General features: G+C 33.1%; 2 protein-coding genes across 3 annotated transcripts; one reads left to right on the forward strand and one right to left on the reverse strand.

The window, feature by feature from the left end:
- Positions 1 to 239: 239 nt before the first annotated feature.
- LOC142621551 (protein LAZ1 homolog 1) lies at positions 240 to 10,506 on the reverse strand. 2 transcript variants are annotated; one of them, XM_075794836.1, is made up of 9 exons: positions 10,369 to 10,506; positions 7,067 to 7,623; positions 6,745 to 6,801; positions 4,682 to 4,790; positions 4,209 to 4,396; positions 4,021 to 4,109; positions 3,544 to 3,799; positions 1,146 to 1,391; positions 240 to 900 (listed from the first exon to the last, which is right to left on the reverse strand). In XM_075794836.1, the coding sequence occupies exons 2-9, from the start codon at positions 7,280 to 7,282 to the stop codon at positions 610 to 612; spliced, it is 1,452 nt and encodes a 483-aa protein (XP_075650951.1). In that variant the 5' UTR covers positions 7,283 to 7,623; positions 10,369 to 10,506; the 3' UTR covers positions 240 to 609. The 2 variants fall into 2 exon arrangements, with proteins under 2 accessions (XP_075650951.1, XP_075650952.1); XM_075794837.1 differs by having other exon boundaries at positions 7,067 to 7,628; positions 10,369 to 10,503.
- Positions 10,507 to 17,960: 7,454 nt separating this feature from the next.
- On the forward strand, positions 17,961 to 19,063 carry LOC142622720 (uncharacterized). The gene is made up of 3 exons (XM_075796249.1): positions 17,961 to 18,116; positions 18,268 to 18,454; positions 18,546 to 19,063. Exons 1-3 carry the CDS (start codon positions 17,982 to 17,984, stop codon positions 18,908 to 18,910), a joined length of 687 nt encoding a protein of 228 aa, XP_075652364.1. The 5' UTR covers positions 17,961 to 17,981; the 3' UTR covers positions 18,911 to 19,063.
- Positions 19,064 to 25,767: the final 6,704 nt, after the last annotated feature.

Below are 25,767 nucleotides of genomic sequence, written 5' to 3' on the forward strand. Positions count from 1 at the left end.
TTTGTCTTTTACTATTTTTTAAACCACTCTTATTTCTTTTTCTAATCCGTTTAATCTTTCCACCCAGTTCAATCCCGTTTGTTGTTATCTGATCTGCTATTCTTCTTCTTGTTTTTAATCCATCCCGTGGACAAAATATTGATAAGAAAACAACAAAAACGCAAAAGAGAATCCACACAAATATCATAAAAATTGCAATAAAATTTGTAGGAACTCCATTTCCACGGCACATCCCGTACTTGACTAATTCATTTTGCTGTATTAATGTCAGCAATTCATTGTTAAGAGTTCAGTAGAAACAGAATAATGTGTGTGAATGTAATGGACCATTTTATGGTAAGAACTGAGGACTAAGGACACTTGGAGATGCTTTGTCCCCAATACAGACAAAAAAACAAGGACTTAGGACTCCGGACACATTCAGCTAAAAAAAAAAAAGACTAGGACACTTGGACACTTGGAGATGCTTTGCCCCAGGAGGAGTTCCGTAGAAACAGAATGATTTCTAAATGCTTACCAAAGTTTATGGACAGCGTCTAAAAATCATGACGCACTTCTAATGCAATTTGTGTTACTTCGTATTTACACAATACATAAAGCTGTGAAACATTATCTACCAGTTCTAATTCGAGATACTGAGGCTTTGGATTGGTGATGCGGTTTATTGGACAAACCACTGTCACTAACACTACCTTCCACAAGATTATCATGAACTTCAGAAAATTCCCCCGACCATGAATTCATGGGGATAAGATAACTATCATCCTTAGTGCTCCTCCTCTGCTCCTCATAGCGTTTCACATTTTCAGATATCCGATGCAAGGTTTTATTTATTTTTGCGAATCCCTTCTCAACAGGTTCTACTACATGTGAAACTGTGTACTTCATGTCGTCAACAATCTGAAATAACAAATGAGCTATTTCAGCAAAAGAGAGAAAAGCAATATCTAAAATGTGATAACAATGGTATCTACTTTTTTCACAACATCTAAGGTGGTAAATTGGGATTAGTACAACTTCACTTTCACACACGACCACCGCTAACGCTACTTTTATTGTACACTAATCACAACCTACCACTTTAACAGTTGTGAAATTTGTTGCGTATCTAAACTATTTGTAAAAAAAAAGGGTTGATTTCTCACAATTTCTCCACTTCCAAGGACCACATCACGAACACTTTGGGGGAAATTCAAACGTTTTTCTCGCTCATCATTACGAGCCATGCGTATTCTAGTTGACCTTTCAGAGTCACGAACCTCCTCTGGGTCAGGAGGTGTTCCTAATGATGCATAGTCAGTCATTACAGCCACATTACGAACACATCTTTCTCCACGCTTGTAAGGTACAGCTGGGAAGACATACAGGTGCACCACTGCAGCAATACCCATCTATTTGCCAAGCTTGAAATTAGAAGCTTTACAAGCAGACACTTGAACTTCCAGAAATTAAATCAAAGATCTTGACATGAATGACAATCAGATGATTTAATGAAATAATACATAGAATGCCATGAAATTGTGAAAAAAAACCTCATGCATCATAATTTAATGAAATACACAGAATGCCTTGCAAAATTTTTTTTTATATGGTCTTCAATATCTAGAAGCACTATAAAAGCAAATTAGGTATACTCAATACTTGGGAAATCCTGCATTAACCTAAGCAGAATACCATTATTTCATTCATTTGTTGTAAATTGTGTGGTCTCTTACCCCCAAAACAAAACAAAAAAAGACATTTCTAAAACAAATAATTGTACTTAAAAAACACAAAAACATTAAAAGAAAAAAGTATGAAGTACACAATTTACTAGTACTATATGATCATAAACACTCAGGATACCAAAATTGTGTCTATTTGGCATTGGCTTATAAGCCAGCTTTTTTGCTTTTAACTTTTATATATCACTTTTTAAAACCTCACTTTTTCTTCTTTTTTTTCTCATTTTTTCAAAGTACAACTATACTTTAGTACACTTTTAGCAAAAAGCTAAATAAGCTATTCCCAAATAGGAAAAAAAATCCCATATCTCCTAGTGATACAAATACTGCAGAAACATACCCCAATGGCCACAAAAAAGATACAAAATCTAAGCAAATTTTTTTGATTAGTCAAAATATATCCAAAATTAATCAAAGACTATGATCCAACTCCCCAAAAAAAATAAAAAATAAACCGAACAATTCCTTCAAAAGAGTGCACGTTGAAGTTCAACTATGAGAGAGAGAGCTAAGAAGAAAATTTGTCAAATCTGAGAGTGATGATTATATCAAAAAAATGTTCTTAAGTCCAAACAAGTTTAAAACTGATGGAGGATTTGTCATAATCAAGTGACTGAGATAATGTTACATTAGCATCTAATCTCAACCTTAAATTGCGTTGGTGATTTGGAGAATGATATATTGAAATTTCATTTAAACTTCCATTTTAAATTCATTAAGTTTCAAATAGCCATCTTAAGTCATTTTTATCTATACTGAATCCATGACACAAGAGTCTTAAAATCATCCAACCATCACGCCATCCTCGTAAACAAACTTGCTCTCTTTCTTTTTTTGATAAGTTAAACTTGCTCTCTTTCAATACCATGATTTGTGCTTCTATAATTACTACATCCCACAACTCTCTTCAAGCAACCTTCAAATAGCTTAGCCCAGTTTTCAACAGCTTCTTGTCCCAAATTAGGACTTACACTTAACCAATACAAGAGCCTATTTCATAACTATACTTAAAAACAGATTTCAGTTTTCCAAAAAGAAAAAAGTGGGACCCACTAAAACTAGTTTGTTTATACATTTGTTTTCAGAAAACAACTCACCTGTTTTTTTTTGTCCATGACATTATTGTATATAATGATGGCATTTTTGTAATATTTTGTGATCATCTCTCTCTCTCTCTCTCATGGTGAATCACAGCTCATGGTGGCTGAACAAAGGAACACATTCAGATCAAGCTCCATGTAGTGTGTTGTTGTGGGTCGCAGTGGTGGGTTGCCATTATTTGTTTTAGTTATTTTAAGAGGAATAGAAATAGAAAACAAGTGCCAAACAACTTTTTTGGGAGCCATTACAATTTGTTTTTCTCAACACACCTAGAAAACAGTTTCTGAAAACAGGGACTAAACAGGCCTCAACTCTTCTGCATATCGTGCCCCTTTAAACCCCATAATGCAATCAAATGAAAGGAGCATACAATAATATTAATATTAGATTTTTTTTTTTTTTCATTTTTCTGGTTGTGAAGTAAACATATTTATCATTTTCCTATGCATAATATTAACTTTGGTAAAATCCAGACCACATTGACCTACATTTGTACAAACTGTTAGCACAATATCATATCAGGCTTTCATGTGTAAATCACCCTCAACAAAACGATTCATTTTCAAAGAAAAAATCCTGACTTGTACAATATAGTTTAGAGAAAAGTGCATTGTTGTGATTAAGCAAGTGGTATATGTCACTATGTTGTTGGAGATGAACAATAAATACACAAATAGGAGATGAACAATAATCATAAATGCATAGTTTCATTACATACCTCTATACAGATGATGTAGTCTTGTATGCGTGTTTTAAGCTCCTGAGCCAAAGACCCTTTAAAAGCTCCTATGTAGAAAAGAAATGCAACAGCAATGCCTTGCCACCACGTCAGGAATACGATTGATTTGAAAGTGAGAAATTTTGCCAGAGGGTTAATTGGTTCTAATTTATCTTTAATAACAGTATAGAATTGAACAAGGCAATATAGAGCCCACGTCTGACTAAAATTAAGAACAACTGCCAAGTATGGATAGCTGCAAGAAAATAAGAGACATTCAGGTTATAGCAACACCCACTGCAATAGAGACAATCACAAAAATTGCAAAGAAAAATGTGATTTTTAGAGACATTTTTGTAGATCCCAAACAGGCCAATAGATTTGCCATTTATGCACTAATAAAGGAGCATGTGAGCATGTGTGTTATGAATGTACAAGCTAGTCAAACAATTAGAAAGGCAAATAAGGATGCCTTACCCGTATCTCCAATCAAACGTCCCTTCCCCATAAACCCCAAAAGTCTCTAGAATCATTGCTAGCAGGGCACAGATCATCTTTAATATCATCTGGGAAATAATGCCTCAGTGAGTACCAAACAGGGGCAGTGAAATGCAAAAGTGAAAAAGAAAACTGCAATAGCTTCCAATGAAACAATGAGCACATACATATTGAACAATGCCAATTTTTACAGCATTATAGAAGTCAGCACCAAGATACCAATATCTTATGATGCAATTTAATGGGAAAGGATGTTCTACTACTCCATAAGCAGTGTATGCTTCTTTCAAAAGAGGGGTGCTGGAATCAATTAGGCTCTGACTTTCCATAAACTCAATTGTACTTTCCTCACCACCTACAGGCAGCAATATTTTGCAAAAAAGGGTAAACAACTATAACCAAAATTCAGTAGTCAACACTACTAAATAAATTTCAAGAACTTGATAATCCAATTATCAAATCTATTTAACATGTGAACACAGTGGATCTTTAAAAGGAAATAAGAAACCATAACAAAAAGACAAAACAAAAGTCAAATCTGTTTTAAAAATTTACTTATGATGTTATCCAATATGAAAAATTTAAGAGATGATGTCTATCACCAATCAAAAAAGTATACATGCACAATCCTCTAACATACCTAAGCAAGCTATCAGGTACCGTTCAAAGCAATACAATGCAAACGCCTCATAGCAATCCCGAATTACTTCACAGTTGAATGCAGCGCCTGAATCCAACAGTGACAAAAACTGTAACAAAAAAATTAGTCCATAAAGGAATAGAATAACTAGAACCGCACTGCTATACAAGTTGAATTTATTACACAGAGCAGGGAAGCAGATGCCAAAAATACTTGTGAATGATAAGATTCATGAACTTGAGAATAATCAAGGTTGTCAGTCTCTATCATATCAAGAATCTATTGCTATGTTTCTCATATGCAGCGGCAGATCATGTCAATATTGTTCATTAAATATTAAAAAATGTAAGCCAAAAAGAGATGTAAGTGGGCATTAGATGTCTATGAGTCTCCCAAGGCAACCATATATATTATATATAATAAAAGTTGCATCCTACAAACTGTGGTTGATATGTGTCCCAAGGTGTTACACATCATATAATAAGGACATTTAAATTATTAATATAGTTTACTTTAGATTCTATTTGTTTTGTTGTAAAATGTTTTACAACGTAAAAAGAAAAAACATTTTCTTGTCAGTGCTTGGTTGCATTCTTGAAAATACTCCGGAAATCATTATTTAGTGTTTGGTGTAATGTAAAATGTGGAAATTTTCCATAATCATATAACCTGAATATCCTTAACCAAAACCCATTACAGAACCTAAAAACACCAAAAAGGCCAAAACTCATTAATCACAACACCATCCAGCAAATATGTATATATATTTAGGGTCCATTTGAGATCCGTTTATTTTACTGAAACTGAAAACTTTTTGCTGAAAGTACTGTAAATAAAAGTAAAAGTTAGCTAAAATAGTACAGTGAGACCCATGAATAGTACCAAAAAGTGCAGTAGAACCCATGAATATTACCAAAAAGTGCAATAAAACCCATGAATAGTAGCAAAAATAAGCTGAATAGTAAAATAAGTTGGCAAAAATAATCTTTGTCAAACAAACACTTATATATATCATTTGCTCCTCCAAGCAGCACCACCCAATCTCCACTGTCCAATAAAATTTTCATTATCCATTCCCCATCAAAGATATACTCTACAATAGGCAGAGAGAAATGAGCGGCTAATCAGCGCAGTAGGTCGATCTCTAGCTCTGGCATGGCCTCAATTGCAGTGGCAAGTCACAGCATGGAGCCAATCTACAAGTTGAGGTCTTGCTCAAGAGAGATGGAATCCACTGGTGGTCATGAGAGGCAGAGCATCAAGGAGTGTCTAAGCCATGGTGGGGAGAGAGAGAGAGAGAGAGAGAGAGAGCGGGTATGTGTAGAAGACAAAATTTAGAAAATGTTTTACAATATTTTCGGGCATAAAATGTTTTCCAACTTTTATAACTGTGTTTTTCGGTCAACAAAAAACATTTTCAGGGTTGATCAAATTTCACAATGAAACAAAAACTTGAAAATGCTAAAAATGTTTTCTGAAAAACATTTTACAACAATACAAACAAAGCCTAGTGAAACTCTATAACCAAGTCATCATTTTCTGTAATTCAGTTGACAGCAAGGACTCCATTGCAACGGTATCAAAAAACCAGGGATAATTTTGATTTTATGAGGGCCAAGATTAAATTGGCTCATAAACTTGAGGGCGAAAAGAAGTTTTATTGGATAAATTCACACAAAACTCAATAATCTCTACAACTATTTATCAATCTTATAGCCTTCCACATTAGAACCTTCATAATTATATATATACACACACACACACTACACATGAAATAGAAAGTTCATTTCATTAGTCTTGCTATGTACCAAAAATGAAACATTTCTTGATAAGACAATATCATACCCAAAACATTAATTTCTTCACTCCAAGGAAAAAGGTGTAATAACATTAATGCAAACAGTGTTGGATGAAACTCTATTTATTGCATTCAAGGGAGCATTATAAAAACCATCTAGTGTTTAAATTTTAAGAAAAACTAGCAGCCCATTGAAACAAGATGAATGAGCAACACTAAATCAAAATGAAGGGGGAAGAAACATATCAAGTAGTGTCCATCATACCGATTCTAGAGCATAAACAGGAACCATCAGAATAAGACCAATTAGAAACTTCTGCTCCTGTATTAACAACAAATTGCTGCTATCAATTTCAGAGATCATGTTAAAGGAAAGGACAATAATTATAAAACAAACAATAATATTAAGTGGAATGAGCCAAGCCACAAAGATAGAACAAGGTTATCAGTATATAAAAAGCAGCATGGGAATAGCATAGGTGACTGTACATACAGAGCATAGCACCAAAGGAATAACACGTACCCGAGGGAGAGAGAGAGAGAGAAATTGAAAATAAGTAAAGGTCTAAAGGACTACAAAAATATACCTCTGGCTGATTATAAGCAGCTAAATGCTCAAAGATAAGATACATGGAGAGCATAACAGCAACGGCAACAAATATGCTTGCACTGTAGATAGGCCAGCTGAAGGCTATCGCTGACTCAGCATGCAAGTTAAGTGACCACATTTTCCCTGATCTTGTTGAGGACTCAACAAGATTGAGAAGAAAAAACAATGAATAGAAAATCCCTCTCCATCCCATTGAGCAGAACTATATTAAAAATTCCACTTGATGCACCAATAAATAAAATGTGTTTGTGATACTCTAGTTGAAACTTTACGTTGTGTCCCTAAACACTTTATCAGCCCTTTTTCTTTCGTCACAGATTTTTTTCCCTTTTTTATGCTTTCTTTGTGTCAACTGTAAGGAAACCACTCCATCCCACAAGATATTATATTGCAACAGAGGAAAGCCAGCCTTCTTGCCTGCCACAATAGTGCCTAAAGAATATTGTCACTGCAAATAACTACAAATTCTACTAAGACCAGATGCCAACTTTAGCTTTTAGCAAAAAGAGGCATGAAGTGTCAGGATCCTGAAACCTGCACTGAAACAAGGAACAATTAATCAAGACGAAATATAGCATGAACCACCAGAAAATTGGAGAAGATCATAGTTTAAAGAGTATGTGTATCATACATAAGCAGGTTTTTTTTAATTAAAAATACACGTTATCAGAATAACTGACTGGGAGTAATATATTATACATGAACTAGAAGAAGGTGCTAGCTTCAATATTTATGTCTCATAAAGTTGCACTAATATCCCAAATCCAGAAGCATAATTAAGCTCCAAGTAAGTGTAGATTTCAGTATCAGACAAAAATTTACAGCAGTCAATTTGATTCCAGAAATAAGAGACCCAATACTGTATAATTGGTGAATTAGAAGGAAGATGCTAGCTACCTATATATCTTATACTTTGAAGCAGTGTCTTCCTATTGATCTAGATGCCAATAACTAATAATTTATGGACCAGTAACATCAGTCCATTAATTTCTACAGTTGTTTCCAAAAGGCAGGACAAGCAAACAGCTTGATATTTAAATTAATTCTAGAGTCTAAGGGCCAATGAGCTCTTGCTCAAATGAAAACCCTTACCCCATAGGAATGTAGTGGATAGTGTTGTTTTAGGTTCCAAACTCACCAGGTGTGCGTGTAACTTATAAAAAATAATAAATAAATAAAATTATTAAAAAAAAAAAAGAGAAAAGGGAAAAAAGCTCCACTATAATGTCCAAAACTGAGCCTTTTAAGGCTCATATCCTTAATGCTTAAACCTCTTCTTTATTAAGAAAAATAAAAGCCATTATCAGTACACACTATAATAAAAATGTAAGCACCTTAGCATTACAAAACCCATTAAGAAATATCCTCCAATTTACTAATATAAATTAAGACATCCTCCAATTTCCTCCAACTAAAGAAAATTTTCTAAAATCTCATGTGACTGGGAAATTTCACCATTATAAGCAAATTATGCAAATATGGAACCTTTTTAGTAGGAAAAAGATGTGTAGAGCTAAGCATAGAAGTACAGGGATCAAGGACCTTTTTTGTTTTTTTTTGATAAGTAGGGATCAAGGACATATTCAAACATCTACAATGGAATGTATAAAATTACATGAGAGAAAGTCCAGTCAATAAACTATCTTTTTGAAAAATTGAACACCCAGAGACTTCGTCCACAAAAGACAAATGTGATGTACTAATAAATCATCCATGTGCACAAACATAAAATGTTCCAACCCTATCCATAATAAATATTTTCCTAACCATAATCTTGATAAAAGAATCCTACAAATATTAGGCCAACTGATTAACTAGAAAGGTAAATAAAAGAGGCAACAGAGCATCTGGATCAAATGGTTTCAACTTATGGCTATTTCCTTTCCAAAACAATTAATCATTTCTTTTTTCCTTTTTTCTCCCGGTCATTGAACTATCCACCACACATCCCACTTATGCCAAATCCAATGAAAATAAATCTAAGAACCACAACATCATCCTCCACATTTCAAGTTTACAAACATACAACATTTTACAGTGTCTATTATTAATACATATACTACTAACCATGATCTTGACATATACTACTAACCATGATCTTGATAATGAAACCCCAGAAGTAACATGCCAACCGATTAGTTATAAAGATCAACCAAGTGGAACAAACATTCTACTGTGATACAACTAGGCATCTGAATCAAGTGGCTTGATCCTGAGGCTATTATCTATCCAAAATTATCGACCATTAAGAGTTACTCATGATATTTTTTCCCAAGAAGATTACCTATCAGTTCACAAATGCAGCTCTCATAATTTCCATGCCAAAATTTAAAAGTTCAAATGACCAAACTAAAAGCTTGCATTTATATCATTTCACATTTGTTCATATTTATATATTGGGAAATGCTAACGAATGCCCTTAAAGCATTGGTTAATAATCTATTTAAAAAAAGTTTTTATGGAAAAAAAAAAAAAAAAAAAAAAATTAATATTTTGACAGCTTTCTTCATTTCCCATAAAAGTGGTGTCAAAACTTTCTTAAAATAAATTATTAACCAATGCCCTAAAGGCACTCGTTAACATGACCCTTATATATTTACCAAAAGCCTTGTAGCCCATCTAGTTGGGACCTTCTAGTGTTTCCAACGGAAACATCCAGGGTTCAAATCCCCTCTCCCCAGTTGTAACTATCAACTTATCAAAACTTTCACCTAAAAAAAAAAAAAAAACAATTTTCATCTTTCAATAAGGCTCAAACAAATACGTGGTGTATTTAATAGGTTACTAATCATCAAAGTTCAGCGATTAATATTTCAAATATATATATATCAATTCATAAGAACCAGTAATGTCTGTTTGGATGCTGAGAAAAAAACAAAAATTGAAACTGATACGTTTAGTTAAGCTAGTTTAGTTGACTTTTTTAAGTTTTAAGTTTTCCGTCTTCTCTATTCTTACTACTTTTTGCCGAGAACCAAAATGCAATAAATTATAAAATTCAAAACACCGCTTTTTTTTTCTTCCCCCTTGGTGTTTTCTCAGGTACCAAACAAGCGGATTGGGAATGTTCCTCACCACTCACCAGCAACATTCATCTATTTACTCTATAAACACATTCATCGAAAATGAAAAGTACCAAAAAAAAGAAAAACACAAACCCTAGAATATCAATAATCAAATCGATCACACACCAAACAAAATTTATAAAAACAAAAATAAAAGCAGAAAATGTATATGATAGTAAGATCATTGAGAAATTATAGGAAACGAAATCCAGACCTGTGATTGTACAGCTTGATAATGAAAAATATTTTCCCGGGAAAACAAATTTTTTTTTGTATTTCGGTCTCCAATGAAATACAAAGAGAAAATAAATAAGGAAAGGAAAAAGTATACAAACTGATTTATTTTGCTTCGGCAGTTGGGACTTGGGAATTTTAATTTTTTTTTCTCTTAATAAACAAAACAATGCTAGAGTCACGATGGCAGTGAGATATATTTTATTCTCGCAGACGCGACAATTGATGTGTATTTGTTGACGTGTTATTTGGTGATGAGGGCTGTGAGATTGTGGGGGAGTGAAGGGTTGTGGTTTTAATTTTAGTGGAACAGAAAGAGGATTCTCATCTTAACTTTTTATACAAGCCAGCATAGTTACGTGGTGGATTTTGAAATATACCGGCTGGTCTCAAATCCCAACGACCAGTCATTTGCGGTTTGCGGATCGGTTTGACAGGAAAATGGTTTTTGGAGCGGGGCTCATTGTCATGGGTGGGTAGCTGAGTCCAACGAAAGAAAGGCCTACACTCTATTCGATTCCTAAATTCTTTTTGTTCTTGGACTTCAGGCTGATGGAAATGGGCTCACCCATGATAATAATTTGATTGGATTGTAAATGAGAGAGAGAGAGACGTTCTTGACATTGTATTGGATGGTAATATTGTAGTAGATAAAGACCAACTCAGTACAAGCCATTTCTTTATCAGTCGAAACCACAAATAAGACCCATGACTTAGCCCAGTGGATTATCCACAAGAGAATATATCAAAGAGTAAAGATCTACTCTAGCGAAAACCAAGGCCCTGGCCCCTGGGGGATATCAATAATGCTCGAGAATCCCAAGGGCCAAACTAGATTTCTAAGGTAGGTTTAAGTGTCCAAGGGTCTATTTATACTATTATTTAAGGATTTTTCTTATTTGAATTCCTCATTTTTTAGTTCAAAAATGTCTTTACACCCTTATATTTAAGTAGAAACAAAACTAAAGGGTAATCTGGTTAAAATGCAACTTTAACTTCTACTAAAATATTACCTAAAAAATAGGACCATTCTCCTGTTAATTTTCAAATTACTTTATCCTTATAAGTAGATTCACAAAATAAAAATTATATATATAAAATAAAAGCATAGAGTTTTTTTTTTTTTATAGCTAAAGAAAAGAACTCTCCTGTTAATTTTCAAATTATTTTATCCACTTATAAATTAAATTCACAAAATAAAAATTATATATATAATAAAAACACATTTTTTTCTTTTTTTTCTTTTTTGCTAAAAAAAACCCTCATCACACGTGCAAAGCGCGTGTGATGAGGCTAGTAGGGTTAATGCTCTTCAAGCCTTTCACTGAATGTTCTAGTTGTTGCTCAGTACTCTGAATCTTTTTTTTTTTCTCTTTTTTTTGTGTGTGGGGGGGGGGGGGGAGCGTGGGTTGGAGGTTTATTTATAAGAGGCATAAGATCTCCTCTTTCTAGCAATGGGGACAAGATGGCAGATCCAATCAAATCTTTCTCCCAATTTTTTAGGTTTAAGGGATAGGTTAAGGTCTAATCCTACCTCTCTTATTGTTCAGAGTAATCATTACTCATTTAAAGTAACGGGAGTATCAATAAATAAATGTAATTAATGCAAAGGTCATAGTGACTTCCCAAGGAAGCCATCTATGGTCCGACCAAAGAGCGACACAAGGTATTAGAAGTATCTTTTGGGGCACGAATTGATTCTCTCTTTTGACTTTGCTATGAGACAGGCTTGGTGGACCATCATTTTAAGTTAGTTCGGTGTAGTGATTCCTTAATCGAGCATTCCAAACCTTACTACGTCGACCACTCGGGAAATCTTGATAGATTAAGGTTTTTTGGGCTCCCTCCCATTTGAGGTAGAAGTGGGTAATTCGAGTCTTCTCCAATGGGGCCTTCTTTAGGGCATAGTAAAAGATTGGGGCAACCCCATACAAATATAACTTGAAATGTGATATTCAAATTTGTAATTACTAAGTCATATGATTTGTGAAAGATACTCTATTGAGTAGAATTTAGAATTTCACATTTTATCAAAGACTAACCACTTTTACCATTCATGAATGAATCACACAAACATGATATATATAAGATATCACAAGTCAAAATTATAATATATTTCAACAATATACATATGTCTAAAAATACTACATTACAAAGTTGAGTAAATTTAGTATTTAAATGGAGAATATATATACACACACTATGAGATTGTCTACTCGATAAAACATAGTTCCACGTTATAAGATGGCCTACAAGGTGCTAATAAAAGGCGCCAACATCATATTTAAAATTTGACTCGATAACCACAAAAGGAATAGCGGTTCTTCCGCAAGGAGATCATACAAATTCGCCACCACCCTAAGAGAAAGGGAGTAAGGTGATTAGCCACAATTAAGGGAAAATTATTAGCAATGCCAATGCCCCAAAAGCCCAATAAATAAAGGATCCAACTAACCACACAAGGTATGAGCAAAACCCTAATCTCTAGATATAGAACCTATTTTTGACTTGATCAGTTGATCATTAGGGGATCATAGGGCCGACAACATACTGGTGTGACCTAACTCTTTTGCCTTTTCTTTGATAGTGCAATGTGCAATAGAGTCAACCTCTTCCAGATCTACATCCACCTTGCAACAATTGATCCTTCATCTATATTCATTAAATAGTAGACACATATTGGATTAACAGAAAATAATGATTTTTTTTTTTTTTGCTAACTATTATCTTCTTTATTTCTCAATGAAGGAAGACAAAAGGATATACAATATAATAATGGTGTATTAGCTTGTCTTGTTTAATATGCCAAATATTTTAGCTACTGTGTATATTTAATTGTACATCGAGAATCAATATAAGAAAAAAAAAAATGCAATTGTACATTGAAATTGTGCATATTGTCACATTTGTTATAATTAGTATGGTTATTGTAAATTTTAAAATTTTGAATTTCAAAGTACACGTGGCTCATAGTTTAGGATGATTTTTTTGCAATTAACCCCAAAATAGATCATATGCAAATTGCACAATAAGATCAAAGACGTTTTCTTTTATAATAGATCAAAGATTTGCAAAGAAAACAATGATAACAGTTTCATATATGTTAATGTGTGGATTTAGTTTGCACATGTAAGATACTCAAATGATAGCCCAGTGATAATGACATCTTTTGTAGTGTTTAATGTTTAATCGCGGTTCAAACTCAACTCTTATCTTCCCAATCTATCTATCTCAAAATAAGAAAAAGAAAAAAATTACACATTTCAAAACTGTATTGAGTTTTTTTTTTAATGTGAAAAAAATTGATTAAGGGGAACGATCAATGTAACTTCCCTGCTTTGGCGTTACCACTACCAATATTGAATTTCAAAATAGTTGTATAATGTATACAAGTAAATTCATCAAAATATGTTAAAACTTAAACCAGCCTTAGAGCACTGGCATCCGAGGATGCCAAAAAAAAAATATATTTTACATCCTCAAATACTTTATATATTTTACCAACACATTTTACAAATCACCCTACATCCCAGGTTTTATTTTTACATACAACCCAATTAAATAATAAAAATACTCTTCTCTCTCTCTTTCCTCCAACTCTCTTTTTCTCTTCACACACAACCACAGGATTAAAAAATTGATTTTTTCTTTATAACCTATGAACAGTAAGAGCACTGACATCCCCAATTGCTACTTTACAACCAAAACCACAAAAAACATGCTCCATCCGAGTATGAGTTTCTATAATTTTTTAGAACTTGTAAACAGTTGGTTCTTATATATAGAATCAACTGTAGCAGGAGATGTAAGACAAAAAATATAATTTCAATTAAAAATATCTTAATCACTCCTTCTCCCTCTCTCTCCCAATTGCAAAAGCACTAAACTATCCCCATGCCACTCAACCACTCTCTGTCCCTCAACCTCTTTTTAAAAAAAAATTTCTCTTCATTGTATTGCTCTCTCCCAAGATCTAATTGGTGGTTGCTAGGTTTTAGTGGTTGCATTTTAATGGTAGTGGGTTTCAATGACGGTGGGTTTCAGGGATGGCGATTCAGTGGTTGCTAGGTTGGATTTTGGTGGTGGAGTTGAATCAATGGCTGGGTTTTGGTGGCTCTATGATGGGTCTCGATGATGGGTCTCGATGATGGTGGGTTTTGTTGGTGGGTTGATTTCAAGGTGACGATTTAGTGGTTGCTAGGTTAGGTTTCGGTGGTGGTCATTTGGGTGTTGGCTAGGTTTCACGGTGGAAATCAAGTTTGGATCATGGTGGAAATTGGGTTTGGGTTTCAATTTTGTCTCTTCCTCTTCATACATTTGGGTTTCAATTTCGAATGGTCAGTGTGGAGAGTGGTGGAGCCATGGAGATCAGATTGGGGCTTAGGTTGAATCGGTTGGATTGAATTGGTTGGGGCTTGCATTGAATCAATTGGGGCTTGGGTTGAATTGGTTGCATGCGAGGCTGTGGTGGCGGTGGGTGTTCGAAATTGGTTGCAAGTGATGAGTACTTTTGGCTCTAATTTATTCTGTGGGTTCGAATTTGGCTAGGTTTGGATTTGGGATTTCTGTTTGGTGTTCCAATAGTGGGTTTGGGGGTTTGGTTTAGTGTTCAATGGTGTTTCAGAGGTGATAGTGGTGTTGGTATTGTTGTTGTTTGGTTGGTTTGGTGTTTCTGGGTGGTTGGTTTGATGGTGCTTGTGATACAGTGTAAGTTTGGTCGTTGAGGAGAGAGACAGAGATAAGAGAGAAATTAATAGTTTTTTATAGTATTTGTTTTGTAGTTTATATTATTTTATTGGGTTGTAGGTAAAAATAAGAATTAATATATAGAGTGAGTTGTAAAATGAGATGGTAAGAGCACTAGCATTGGGGGTATAAAAACCCCCCAGTTGCTATTTTAGCAACCAAGACCCAAAAATAAAGTTACATCTGAGTATGGGAATGCAAAATTTTTAAGCATCTATGAATAGTAAGTATTTATACTTACAACCTACTGTTCCTCATATGAGAACCAAAAATAATATATTTTATTCCTTTTTATCTCTCTTTGTTCTCCGTGTTCTCTCTCCCTTCTCCCTCTGCCCCTTTCACTCTTTGAATCTATCTTCACTCTCAACTCGTCTCCCTTGTAAATCATAGTTTGCTCACTAAAATAGAAATATATAGTTGTGGTTATTGTTTGGTGAGTTTGAGTTAGCTAATGGGTCAAATTTGGGTGGCATTTGAGTGGTGTTTGGGGTGGCGATTGGGTGGTGTTTGGGTTAGCATTTGGATGGAGATTGGAGTTTGGGTGGTTGGATTTAGGTATGGTGGTTATGATTTGTTCCAATGATTTGGGGGATTTGTTCCGATGTGTTTGGTGGTGGGTTTCAGTGTTTGTTGGGTTTGTTTGGTGGTGGATTCAATGCTTGATGTGGTGAAGATGATGATGATGATGATGATGAGGATGAGTTGGTGAGAACAGAAGAGTTGGTGTTCGTTGACTCATTTGCCGAGGACTAGCTTGCTATTGTTGCATTTCTTTGTTCAGTTGCGGTATTACCATGGTTGATGGTGAGCCAACCTGCAAAGGTGAGACCGCGACCTGTAGTGATGAGGTGGTTTCTTGCTGCTGCCGTAGCTATTTGGTTTCTTGCTGCTACACATTTTTCCAAAAAACTTAAACAACGTTATTAAAACAAACAACATTATCAAACAAGCCCTAGCATTAGGGGCTATAAAACCCCACAAGTTTCTATTTTACCCACCAAGTCCATCAAAACAACCTCCAGTCGGGTTGCTATATTTTAAAAAATTTGCAACCCAGCTACAGTGAGGTTGTATAAATACAACCTCACTGTAGCAGTTGCTTGGCTTTTTAAATTATTTTTTTGCGTCTCACTTTTCCCTCTCTCCTTCTCTCATTTGTTGCCTTCCTTTCTTGTTTCCTTTTTTTGCTTTTTTCCTCTCTCTCCTCTCTCCCATAAAGTAGTGTTTATATTATTTTATTGGGTTGTATATAAAAATAAAAACTGAGATATTGAGTGTAATGTAAAATGAGTTGGTAAAATAGATAAAATGATGTTTGAGAATATAAAATAAGTTTTTTTTTTTTTTTTTGCATCCTCAGATACTAGTATATGCTCTTACTATAGCTGGTGGGTATAACTTTTTGCATCTAGCAACCCGATTGTGGCACATTTTTCATGCTTTGAGTTGTAAAATAGCAACTTGGGGGGATTTACACACCAATACTAGTGCTTTTACAATTTAGTTTCATGCAGCTCATATTTGTTTTTCATAATTAAAAATTTACAACTTGTTTAGTAAAAACAAAAAAGGAATTGTTCCTGTATGAACGAGCAGCAATCAATACCATTTACTATCTCTTTCTCTCAACCAAAAAAAAAAAACCATTTATTCACATTTCAGCGAAAAAAATTCCATTTATTCACATACACATCTCTGTTGCTTGTACGCCAAGCTATTGTATAAGAAAAATAATAACATGGTCGAACAATACCTCATCTTCGTCAGTTTTTTTTCTTTTTTCTTTTTTCTTTTTCTTGCGTTAGGTGCTGAATGTGAATTTTCCTCTTTAGCTAAACATAACGTGATATACCATATATATATATATATATATATATATATATATATATATATATATATATAAATTACCTACACATTGTGTGGTTCAACATAAATATTTCATGGTATACAATACACATACTAGAAATAAATCTCTATGACCAAAGTTTTATAAATATTAAATACTATTCCAATTAAAGATTTTATTAGCAATAAAACTTATGTCTTAAGTAGCATCTCTATGAACAAAGTTTTATAAATATTAAATACTATTCCAATTAAAGATTTCATTAGCAATAAAACTTATGTCTTAAGTAGCTCAGCACGATTCTCAAAAAAGAAGGAAAAAAAAACAGAAGTAGCTCAACACGATTGTTACAGTTCTATAATATACTTTTGTCATTTGGCTTAGCAATTATTAAAATATTTAATTTTATGTGAAACATGGTGAGTCCTAAAGTTTTTATTATAAAATATGACTCAAATTAAAATCTTGAACTTAAAGTTTCAAAAAAATTGAAAGAAAGTTTGAAACTTGATATGCCTTTCATTTCCCGTGTGTGTGTTTGTTTTTCAAAAAAAATTAAAATTAAAACTTAGGTGGAGTTTGGATAGGCGTTTCTGCGTCCGCGTTTTGTGTTTTGTGTTTTGTGTTTTTTTTTTTTTTTTCCTCCAGCCGCAAGTGTTGACCCAATTTTCTGTGAACAGTGCATTCGTGCACTGTTCACGGACCCACAAATTTTACTTTTAAGCAATTTTTTCATTAAAAAAATGATCATTTTCACACATTTTAAAATTATTTGAGTTTTCAATTTTTATTTGATCGATAAGTTATGGAAACGAATTAGTCTTACACATTACGTTTCCATTACTTTTCAGAACATTTTTAAATCTCATTAAAAAAAATGATCATTTTTTAAAAAAAAAATTGAGAAATAATTTTTATTTGTGGTAAGCTAATCTATAAATACCAGCTTAAAAAATTCTTGTACAGGAAGTCTTGCCTTCTAGGAAGACTCAAGGAATATGGATAGCATAGCAGAAGAAGAACTACTTCAAATGGTCAGAGATTTCATAGAATCAGATTCAACCTCACCCTTCTCACTTTCATCTTCAAAACCACTCTCTCACAATGATCAGCCCCCATATCTCACTTTAAAGGTATGTCTTCCATCGCTTCAACTACTAAACGTTTTTTTTTCTCTATTATTTTTATTCAATTTTTTTTAGTCCTATTTTTCCTTCTCATCACGTTTAACTTATTATTTGTGTTGATTGTTTTGATTCACTTGCCTTTTTACATTTTGTTTAGGAGATTCTTGGGAGGGCCAAGGAGGCTGAGGTTGAGGTCCTTGAGAAAATATTGATGTACATGAGAGATATTTCAGGGGATCATACTAATCATATGAAGAAATGCTTGGTGACAAAATTGAAAATGGATGGTTATGAAGCTTCTCTCTGTAAAACTTCTTGGCTTTCCCCTTTTGGTCACTCCAAAGGTCTCTCTCTCTCTTTTTGATCTCTCTCTGCTATATTCTTGAAAACCCAATTCTGATTTTGATGTCTTTTTTTGTTTTGTTTTTGTTTTAGTTGTCCAATGCGCAGGTGATTATGAATATATTGATGTCATGGTGAGAGATAGCAATGGTGATAAGGAACCAACAAGGCTGATTATAGATACGGATTTTAAGTCTCAGTTTGAAGTGGCAAGGCCTACACCAACTTACAAAGAACTAATCAACACTCTGCCCTCAGTCTTTGTTGGGAGTGAAGAAAAGCTCAACCAGATTATCTCTCTGCTTTGCTCAGCTGCAAAGAAGTCGCTAAAAGAGAGGGGTCTTCACGTTCCTCCTTGGAGAAAAGCCAACTACATGAGGTCCAAGTGGCTCTCCGAAGAATGCAAGAAAGTCTCACTCTCAACCAACATGGATTTGGGTATGGTGAGTAAAGAATGAAGTAGCACAGTATGTTCCTCCAATTTTGAAGCCTTGGAAAAAGACCCAATTGGTTCTTTTTCAGTTTTGTCCGGCTCCCACTTTTTGCTTGTCTTTTAACATGGGAATCAATCAATGGTGTTAAATAGGTGGAGTTTTTGTCTATTTTGTGAATTTTGGGACAATTTCGTTGAAGAAGACCTCAAGTTTTATAGTTTGAGTTTTTTTTTTTTTTAGTTGACTGTAACAATTTGGACATCCTTTCAGGGGTTACTTTACTGATGCCCTATCATCTTAATCTAGATCAAAATCTTTGAAAATGTGGAGGCCGTGTCAATGGATAAGGGAAGACTATGTTTCAATTTTAGTTTTTGTTAATCTATTGAGGGAAGTAATCTTATTGCTAATTGTGTGCCAACTTTAGACTATGGGCTGATTGATTGTGACACTCTTTCATGACTGTGTCACAGCCAACTTTGTGCTTGTCAAGGTAATTGTCAGCCCTCCTAATCAGCTGTAGGTAATCAGATTCCTCCTGATCAAATCACTTTATTTCTTTTATACAAGGTGGGACATTAAAGTTAACCTTCTTTACAAAGAGAACTAAAATTCGGCATTCGATGTAACATTTGAAAAACAAAACAAAATCCTCTAGACATGGGTTGAATGATAAATGGGCTATGTTTCAAATAATGATAAAGGATTAAATTCATTATTTTTTTAATAATTTCTGTCTTTAGGATTAGTGGCAATTGATCATAATATTATAATGAGATATTTTTCTCAAAAAAAAAAGAAAAAGAGTTTGGATGTTTACTTTACTTCTAATTTAAAATGTTAATAATTTTGCGTTTAAACCTAGGGTCAACTTAGCCCTTAAGAAATTCCCTAGAGCTTCAAGTAGGAGGGGAGGGGTAAAAATATCTTCTATATATATATAGTGACCAAAGTATACTTTCTCACCCTCTAAAAAGCATTTATTAATAATAATATTTTCATGGGGTCATATTTGATAAAAGTTAGTTTATTCTATATATATATATATATATATATATATATATATATATATATATATATAATTTATCTAAATAATTATATTATAGATTTGATTTTTTTCAAGTGAATATGGTCTTTGCTTGTTATTGAGTGATTCTATTAATAAATGAAACTATAATAGTGTATTTGATAAATCAAGTTATATTATTGTATATTTTAAATTTATTTTATTCTGATATTTGATAGTCTAGGTGACTTTTAAAAACTAAATTAAAATTTTAAAATAAGACTTAAGAATAGGGGATGGAAAAACCTCCATTTCACAAACTAATTTATATAAAAATACTAGATTATTTTTTAAATGCAAGTATTGCTCCATAATTTATTTAATTTTAATATTGATAGCTTATACTTATTTTTAGGAACTAAACTTAATTGTAAAAGACATCTTACGAATAGGAGAAAAAAAAAACCTCAATTTCATAAAACTAAATTAAAGAAAAAGACTAGATTCTCTTTTAAATGCATGTATCGTTACATAATTTTATTGAAAGTATTGTTAAAGTAGTTGTTGCATAAAAGGTTTTTCAAAATTAAATTGATAAAATCATATCTAAATCAACTTTGTAAGAGTAAATATTAAGAGAATTATTCATATTAATTAAAAATTAAAAGGAAGTTAGAAAAACTTGAATATAATTTTTTAATTAGAAATTTTGCATCTAAAAGTTCAGAAGAATATATTTTAAATAATAAAAAATTGATAATATAAAAATATCTCATTTATCCGCTTAGGCCTCAAATTTTATTGATATGGTCTTGTTTAGACCTCACTTCTTTTTAGAAGAAGCTTAGACCTCACTTATTAAGGATAAGTCTAAGGCTGCACATGAAAGAGAGAATGTTAGCCTTAACCTTTTAGATTAGCAATAAATTTTTAGGGCATATACCAGCAAAAATGAGAAAATCGCCTTAATAAAATTTGGAAGCTTAAATTGATAGTTTTGGCAATTGTACTCAGTGACATGAATGGCAAATTTCAAATTGCAACATAGAAGTAGCATAGGCTATTGCAATCCTTGAGTAATTCAGTAGACAAATAAGGAGCAATCCTTTGAGAGTTTGAGTAATTGCAATGAGCAACCTTTTTTTCTTTTTCTTTTTTTAAAGAATGAGAAGGAGCAACTTATGGAAATGGTACAAAGAATTGCATGGAGTGGAGTAGAGTAGGCCATTTATTAGGTACTAGTTAGGGCAGCACGTGCAAGACACATGCTTGCCATGGAAAAAAAGTACTATAGTAATTAAAGTCAATTCTAGATTTTATTTGTATTACAAAACAAATATATGAATCATTCGATTTTTAAAATATATAGAGATTTACATTAATCAAAAGAAACATTAATTTTAAGAATTTTGATAATTATGTCGTAAAAAGTTAATCTCATTCATTTAAGAATTTTGATCAACCACAAAATTAGGGTAGCTATTTAACATATAAATATTTATTTAACTATAATAATTTTTTAGTACCTACTTGCCAAAGACAATATATCTATTCTATAAAAACTTCTAAAAATGATAACGAATATCATCATCTTCCAACAATAAACAACTGAGTTTTTCTAAGAAATTTAAAATTAAAAAAAAAAAAAAAGATAACAAAAGGCATGTGTCATCGAATTTTTCATTAGATAAATTATAAGTTTTGAAAATTTAAACCTAGAAAATCAACATTCTTTAGATAACAAATAAAACACCTAATATTATCATTCTAACTTTCTAAGAATTTTTATCATTTAAAACTCAAAATACGTAAAGAAAATTTTTAGGATGTTAAAATTGAGCAGGAGTAATTTAGACATTACACAATAAAAAATTATAAGAATCATAAGCTTTCATTAGGGTTTAACTGAGAGAATAACAATATGACATATTTGCTCTTTTCCAAAATATATTAAGGGAAAAATTGCTTAATTTTAAAGTTTAAGAAAGAATTGTAAACTACTAAAAACGTAAAGGATGAAAAATGTTTTTTTCCTAAGTTTTTGTTTTTGTGTGCAAAACTATGTGTTTTTACTGAAAATAGTGTGTAAAGAAAAAAATATACAAAAAGTCAACCCAAGAAAGTTGTATGTGGAATAGTGAATTTTGGCTCAACAAAGTTGATTAAACAAACAAAAAATTTCTAAAAACACAATAGAATGACGCAACATTTTCATAATACTTTTATAATTTTGTTATATTTTATTTTAACTTGTAAAGAATTGACAGCTCAGTAGTTTTGAAAATATTGTAAAAACTCCAAGATGTCTTAACACTTTTCACACAAAAAAATGTTATGTCCATGACATTTTCATAACAAATCATAAGTAGTAGATTACTACAAGTTGTTATTGGTGGGCAAAAAAGTAGTTTCATTGGTAAGTTTAACTCAGAACAAATAACAGTTTACCATATTTGATTTGTTATGAAAATGTCGTGAAAATTATTGTGGACAAACCAAAAGTAATATAGCAAATATACTACAACTTTATGCATTCATTAAAAAAAAAAAAAAAAAGGCTAGCAAAATAGTGAAAGTTAAACAAACCAAAACTACTGTAGCGAAATTACTGTAACTTTTCACATTCACTCTTTATATATATATATAGAAATCTACATTGCACTTACAATGTAAATTTATATTGTAAACACATAAAAATTTGTAAATGTTGTACACATTTGCAAAATTTGTACTTTTTTTTTGTTGGCAAATGTATATAATATTTGCTACTTTTTGTGTGTATATAATGTAAGCTTACATTACAAGTAGAAAGTAAATATATAAAGATCCTTTAAAATTAAAAGGGAAAAAAAAACTCAAACCAAGTTGGTGAACTTGAAGGAAAAAAAAGGGGGAGAAAGGCAAGTCACTAAACCAAAAATACTACTCATAACACTATTCATGAACCTATTCACTCTTTTTATATATAGAAAAAAAGAGCACAATTCAATGACGGTAAAATTTTTTTTTTTTTTTAAAAGGCGATGAACAGTACATATTGAACAAACCAAAAGTACTGTAACTTTTACATATTCACCCAACAAGTGTCACAACATTTTCACAAAACATTTATTTTAAGTTGTGGTTGATCACAGTTTCATATTTTATTTTAACTTATAAGAAATTGACACATCAATAATTGTGAAAATATTGTGAAATTTGTTGTGTCTGTATAACAATATATATGCGGGTTCTTATAAATATTTAAAAGAAAAAAAGTACAAACAGAAGACTGGAAAAAAAAAAAACGTTGTAGCTACTGTAGCTACAGTGCCACTTGAACAAACCGAAGTGGCACTGTAGCAACTATTCAAAACTTGGAGAAAAAGAAAAATGATGCACTACACCAAAAGGGGCACCGTAGAGGCATTGCCTCTTTTTATATAGTTAGTAGAAAAAAAAAAGCACAAATCGATGACTGGGAAAAAAAAAATACATATTGAACAAACCAAAAGTACTGTAACTTTTACACATTTACCTAACAAGGGTCACAACATTTTCACAAAACATTTATTTTCAATTATGTTTGGTCGCAGTTTTATATTTTATTTTGACTTATAAGAAATTGACACCTCAATAATTGTGAAAAATATTGTGAAATTTGTTGTATCAGTATAACAATATATATAAAAGGGAAAAAAGTACAAACGGAAGACTGAAGAAAAAAAAAACTATAGCTATTGTAGCTACAATGCTGCTTGGTACTGTAGCTACTAATCAAAACTTGAAAAAAAAAAAAAAAAAGTGGCTCACTAAACCAAAATGACACTGTAGAGGCATTGCCTCTTTTTATATTGTTAATAGAAAGGAAGGATGGGAAAGATAGAAATTTTAAATTTAAATAAAAAATTAAAGGATAAAGAAATAGTAATATTTTATTCAAGTTGTTGATAGGAAAGACAGAAAAGTACGATAATAGAAAATTATTATATATCCTTTGTTTAGGTGGAAAAAGAAAGAGTAGTTTGTAATAATTTAATTATTATTATACTCTCTTATATAAAAAGTAATATTTAATATTAGTTTTAAATAAAAAATAAAAATCATAATTTTCTTTCTCTTATATTTTTCTTTCTATTAGAAATGATGATGCGAAAAATCATTAGTGAGCCGAACGGTCCTCACGTGCTCTAAACAAAACCTGCGAAACACAAACACAGAGAAGACCTTACGAAAAGTATCGGTATGGTATCGGCCAAAGACCCTCCGAAGGTTAAGTTAGAAAGAGAATCTCTACAACTCTAGAGTGCCAGAGTTGGAGAAATTATGCGTACAGTGATTTATAGGGGCTTTTAGAGCTGACCTCTATTTCTTGGTGGAGAAGGTATTTCCTTGTAGAGAAGATTCTCATTGATACTCGTATTTTATGAGATCTTTTCCTTGTAAGGATTCCTCTTATTATGGTTGGGCGCAGAATGCAAGATATTTCCATGCTATGATTTTTGGAGACCACTCATGCCACGTTGGTGCCATGTGGCTTTAACAAACCATCTCCCTTGGATCCGTCTACTTTAAGGAGTCTATCCGTGGCCCTGCCTCTTCGTGCAGGTTATGAGCCCGTCTACCAGTTCTTTGGTTGGTAGAACAACTAGGCCGTCTCTTTTGGTGACTCTGTCACGTCCTCTAAACAAAACCTGCGAAACACAAACACAGAGAAGACCTTACGAAAAGTACCGGTGTGGTATCGGCCAGAGACCCTCCGAAGGTTAAGTTAGAAAGAGAATCTCTACAACTCTAGAGTGCCAGAGTTAGGGGAATTATGCGTACCGTGATTTATAGGGGCTTTTAGAGCTGGCCTCTGTTTCTTGGTGGAGAAGGTATTTCCTTGTAGAAAATATTCTCATTGATACTCGTATTTTATGGGATCTTTTCCTTGTAGGGATTCCTCTTATTATGGTTGGGTGCAGAATGCAAGATATTTCCATGATATAATTCTTGGAGACCACTCATGCCACGTTGGTGCCATGTGGCTTTAACAAACCATTTCCCTTGGATTCGTCTACTTTAAGGAGTCAATCCGTGGCCCTGCCTCTCCATGCAGGTTATGAGCTCGTCTACCAGTTCTTTGGTTGGTAGAACAACTAGGCCGTCTCTTTTGGTGACTCTGTCACTTATGACTACCTTCGTTAATTGGCTCCGTCTGCTTTGGGATTTTTATCCCTATCAGCTACCCCTTCACTCCATGGGTCCGTCGCCTGGTATTCTAGATGGACACGTGGGGTGATGGTTTCACCTAGTTCTAGGAAGTCGTGTTTTTGATTGACCGGGTAGTTAAGAGTCATAAATGTTGAGGGGACAAGTGGCACAATTTTAGTGGTTGGTTACTCGGATCAAAGCTTCACTTCGTCTCCCGCGCAATTTCTACCTTTTGTTGCTAATTCCCAGAGTCAGAGCTCGACTGTCGCTTACTAGAACTCATCGATCCGCCATCTCAGCGTATTTGTTCACTACATCATTCCTGCTTTTGTTCGCACCGTACACCTGTAAGTGCTCCCGTCCTATATATATTCCTTTCTCTTTCTAGCTCTTAAGTCTTATGTGGCCGTCATGTACATAGACCTGTAAAGTCTTAGGAATTTCTCCATCCCTTGTAGGTGGAATAGATGTCTAGTGCAGCATTGTGTAAACAGTCGTGTGTCCGCGAAGGAGCAAGCTACGATGAAATGTACCCGTCAAGTCAAGGCGACCCCAACATCCCATACCCTGAAAGGGATCCGTCTGCCAACTCACATTCCGAGGAGGAAGATGAGGATTCGGATGAAGACAGGTCAGAGAGTGATGGGGACGAAGTTTCAAGCAATGAGGAGAGCTACGAGCTTAGAATTTTTGTAGGCCC

This window comes from Castanea sativa, chromosome 1 (genome assembly GCF_040712315.1).
Source record: "Castanea sativa cultivar Marrone di Chiusa Pesio chromosome 1, ASM4071231v1".
Classification (NCBI taxonomy): Eukaryota; Viridiplantae; Streptophyta; class Magnoliopsida; order Fagales; family Fagaceae; genus Castanea; species Castanea sativa.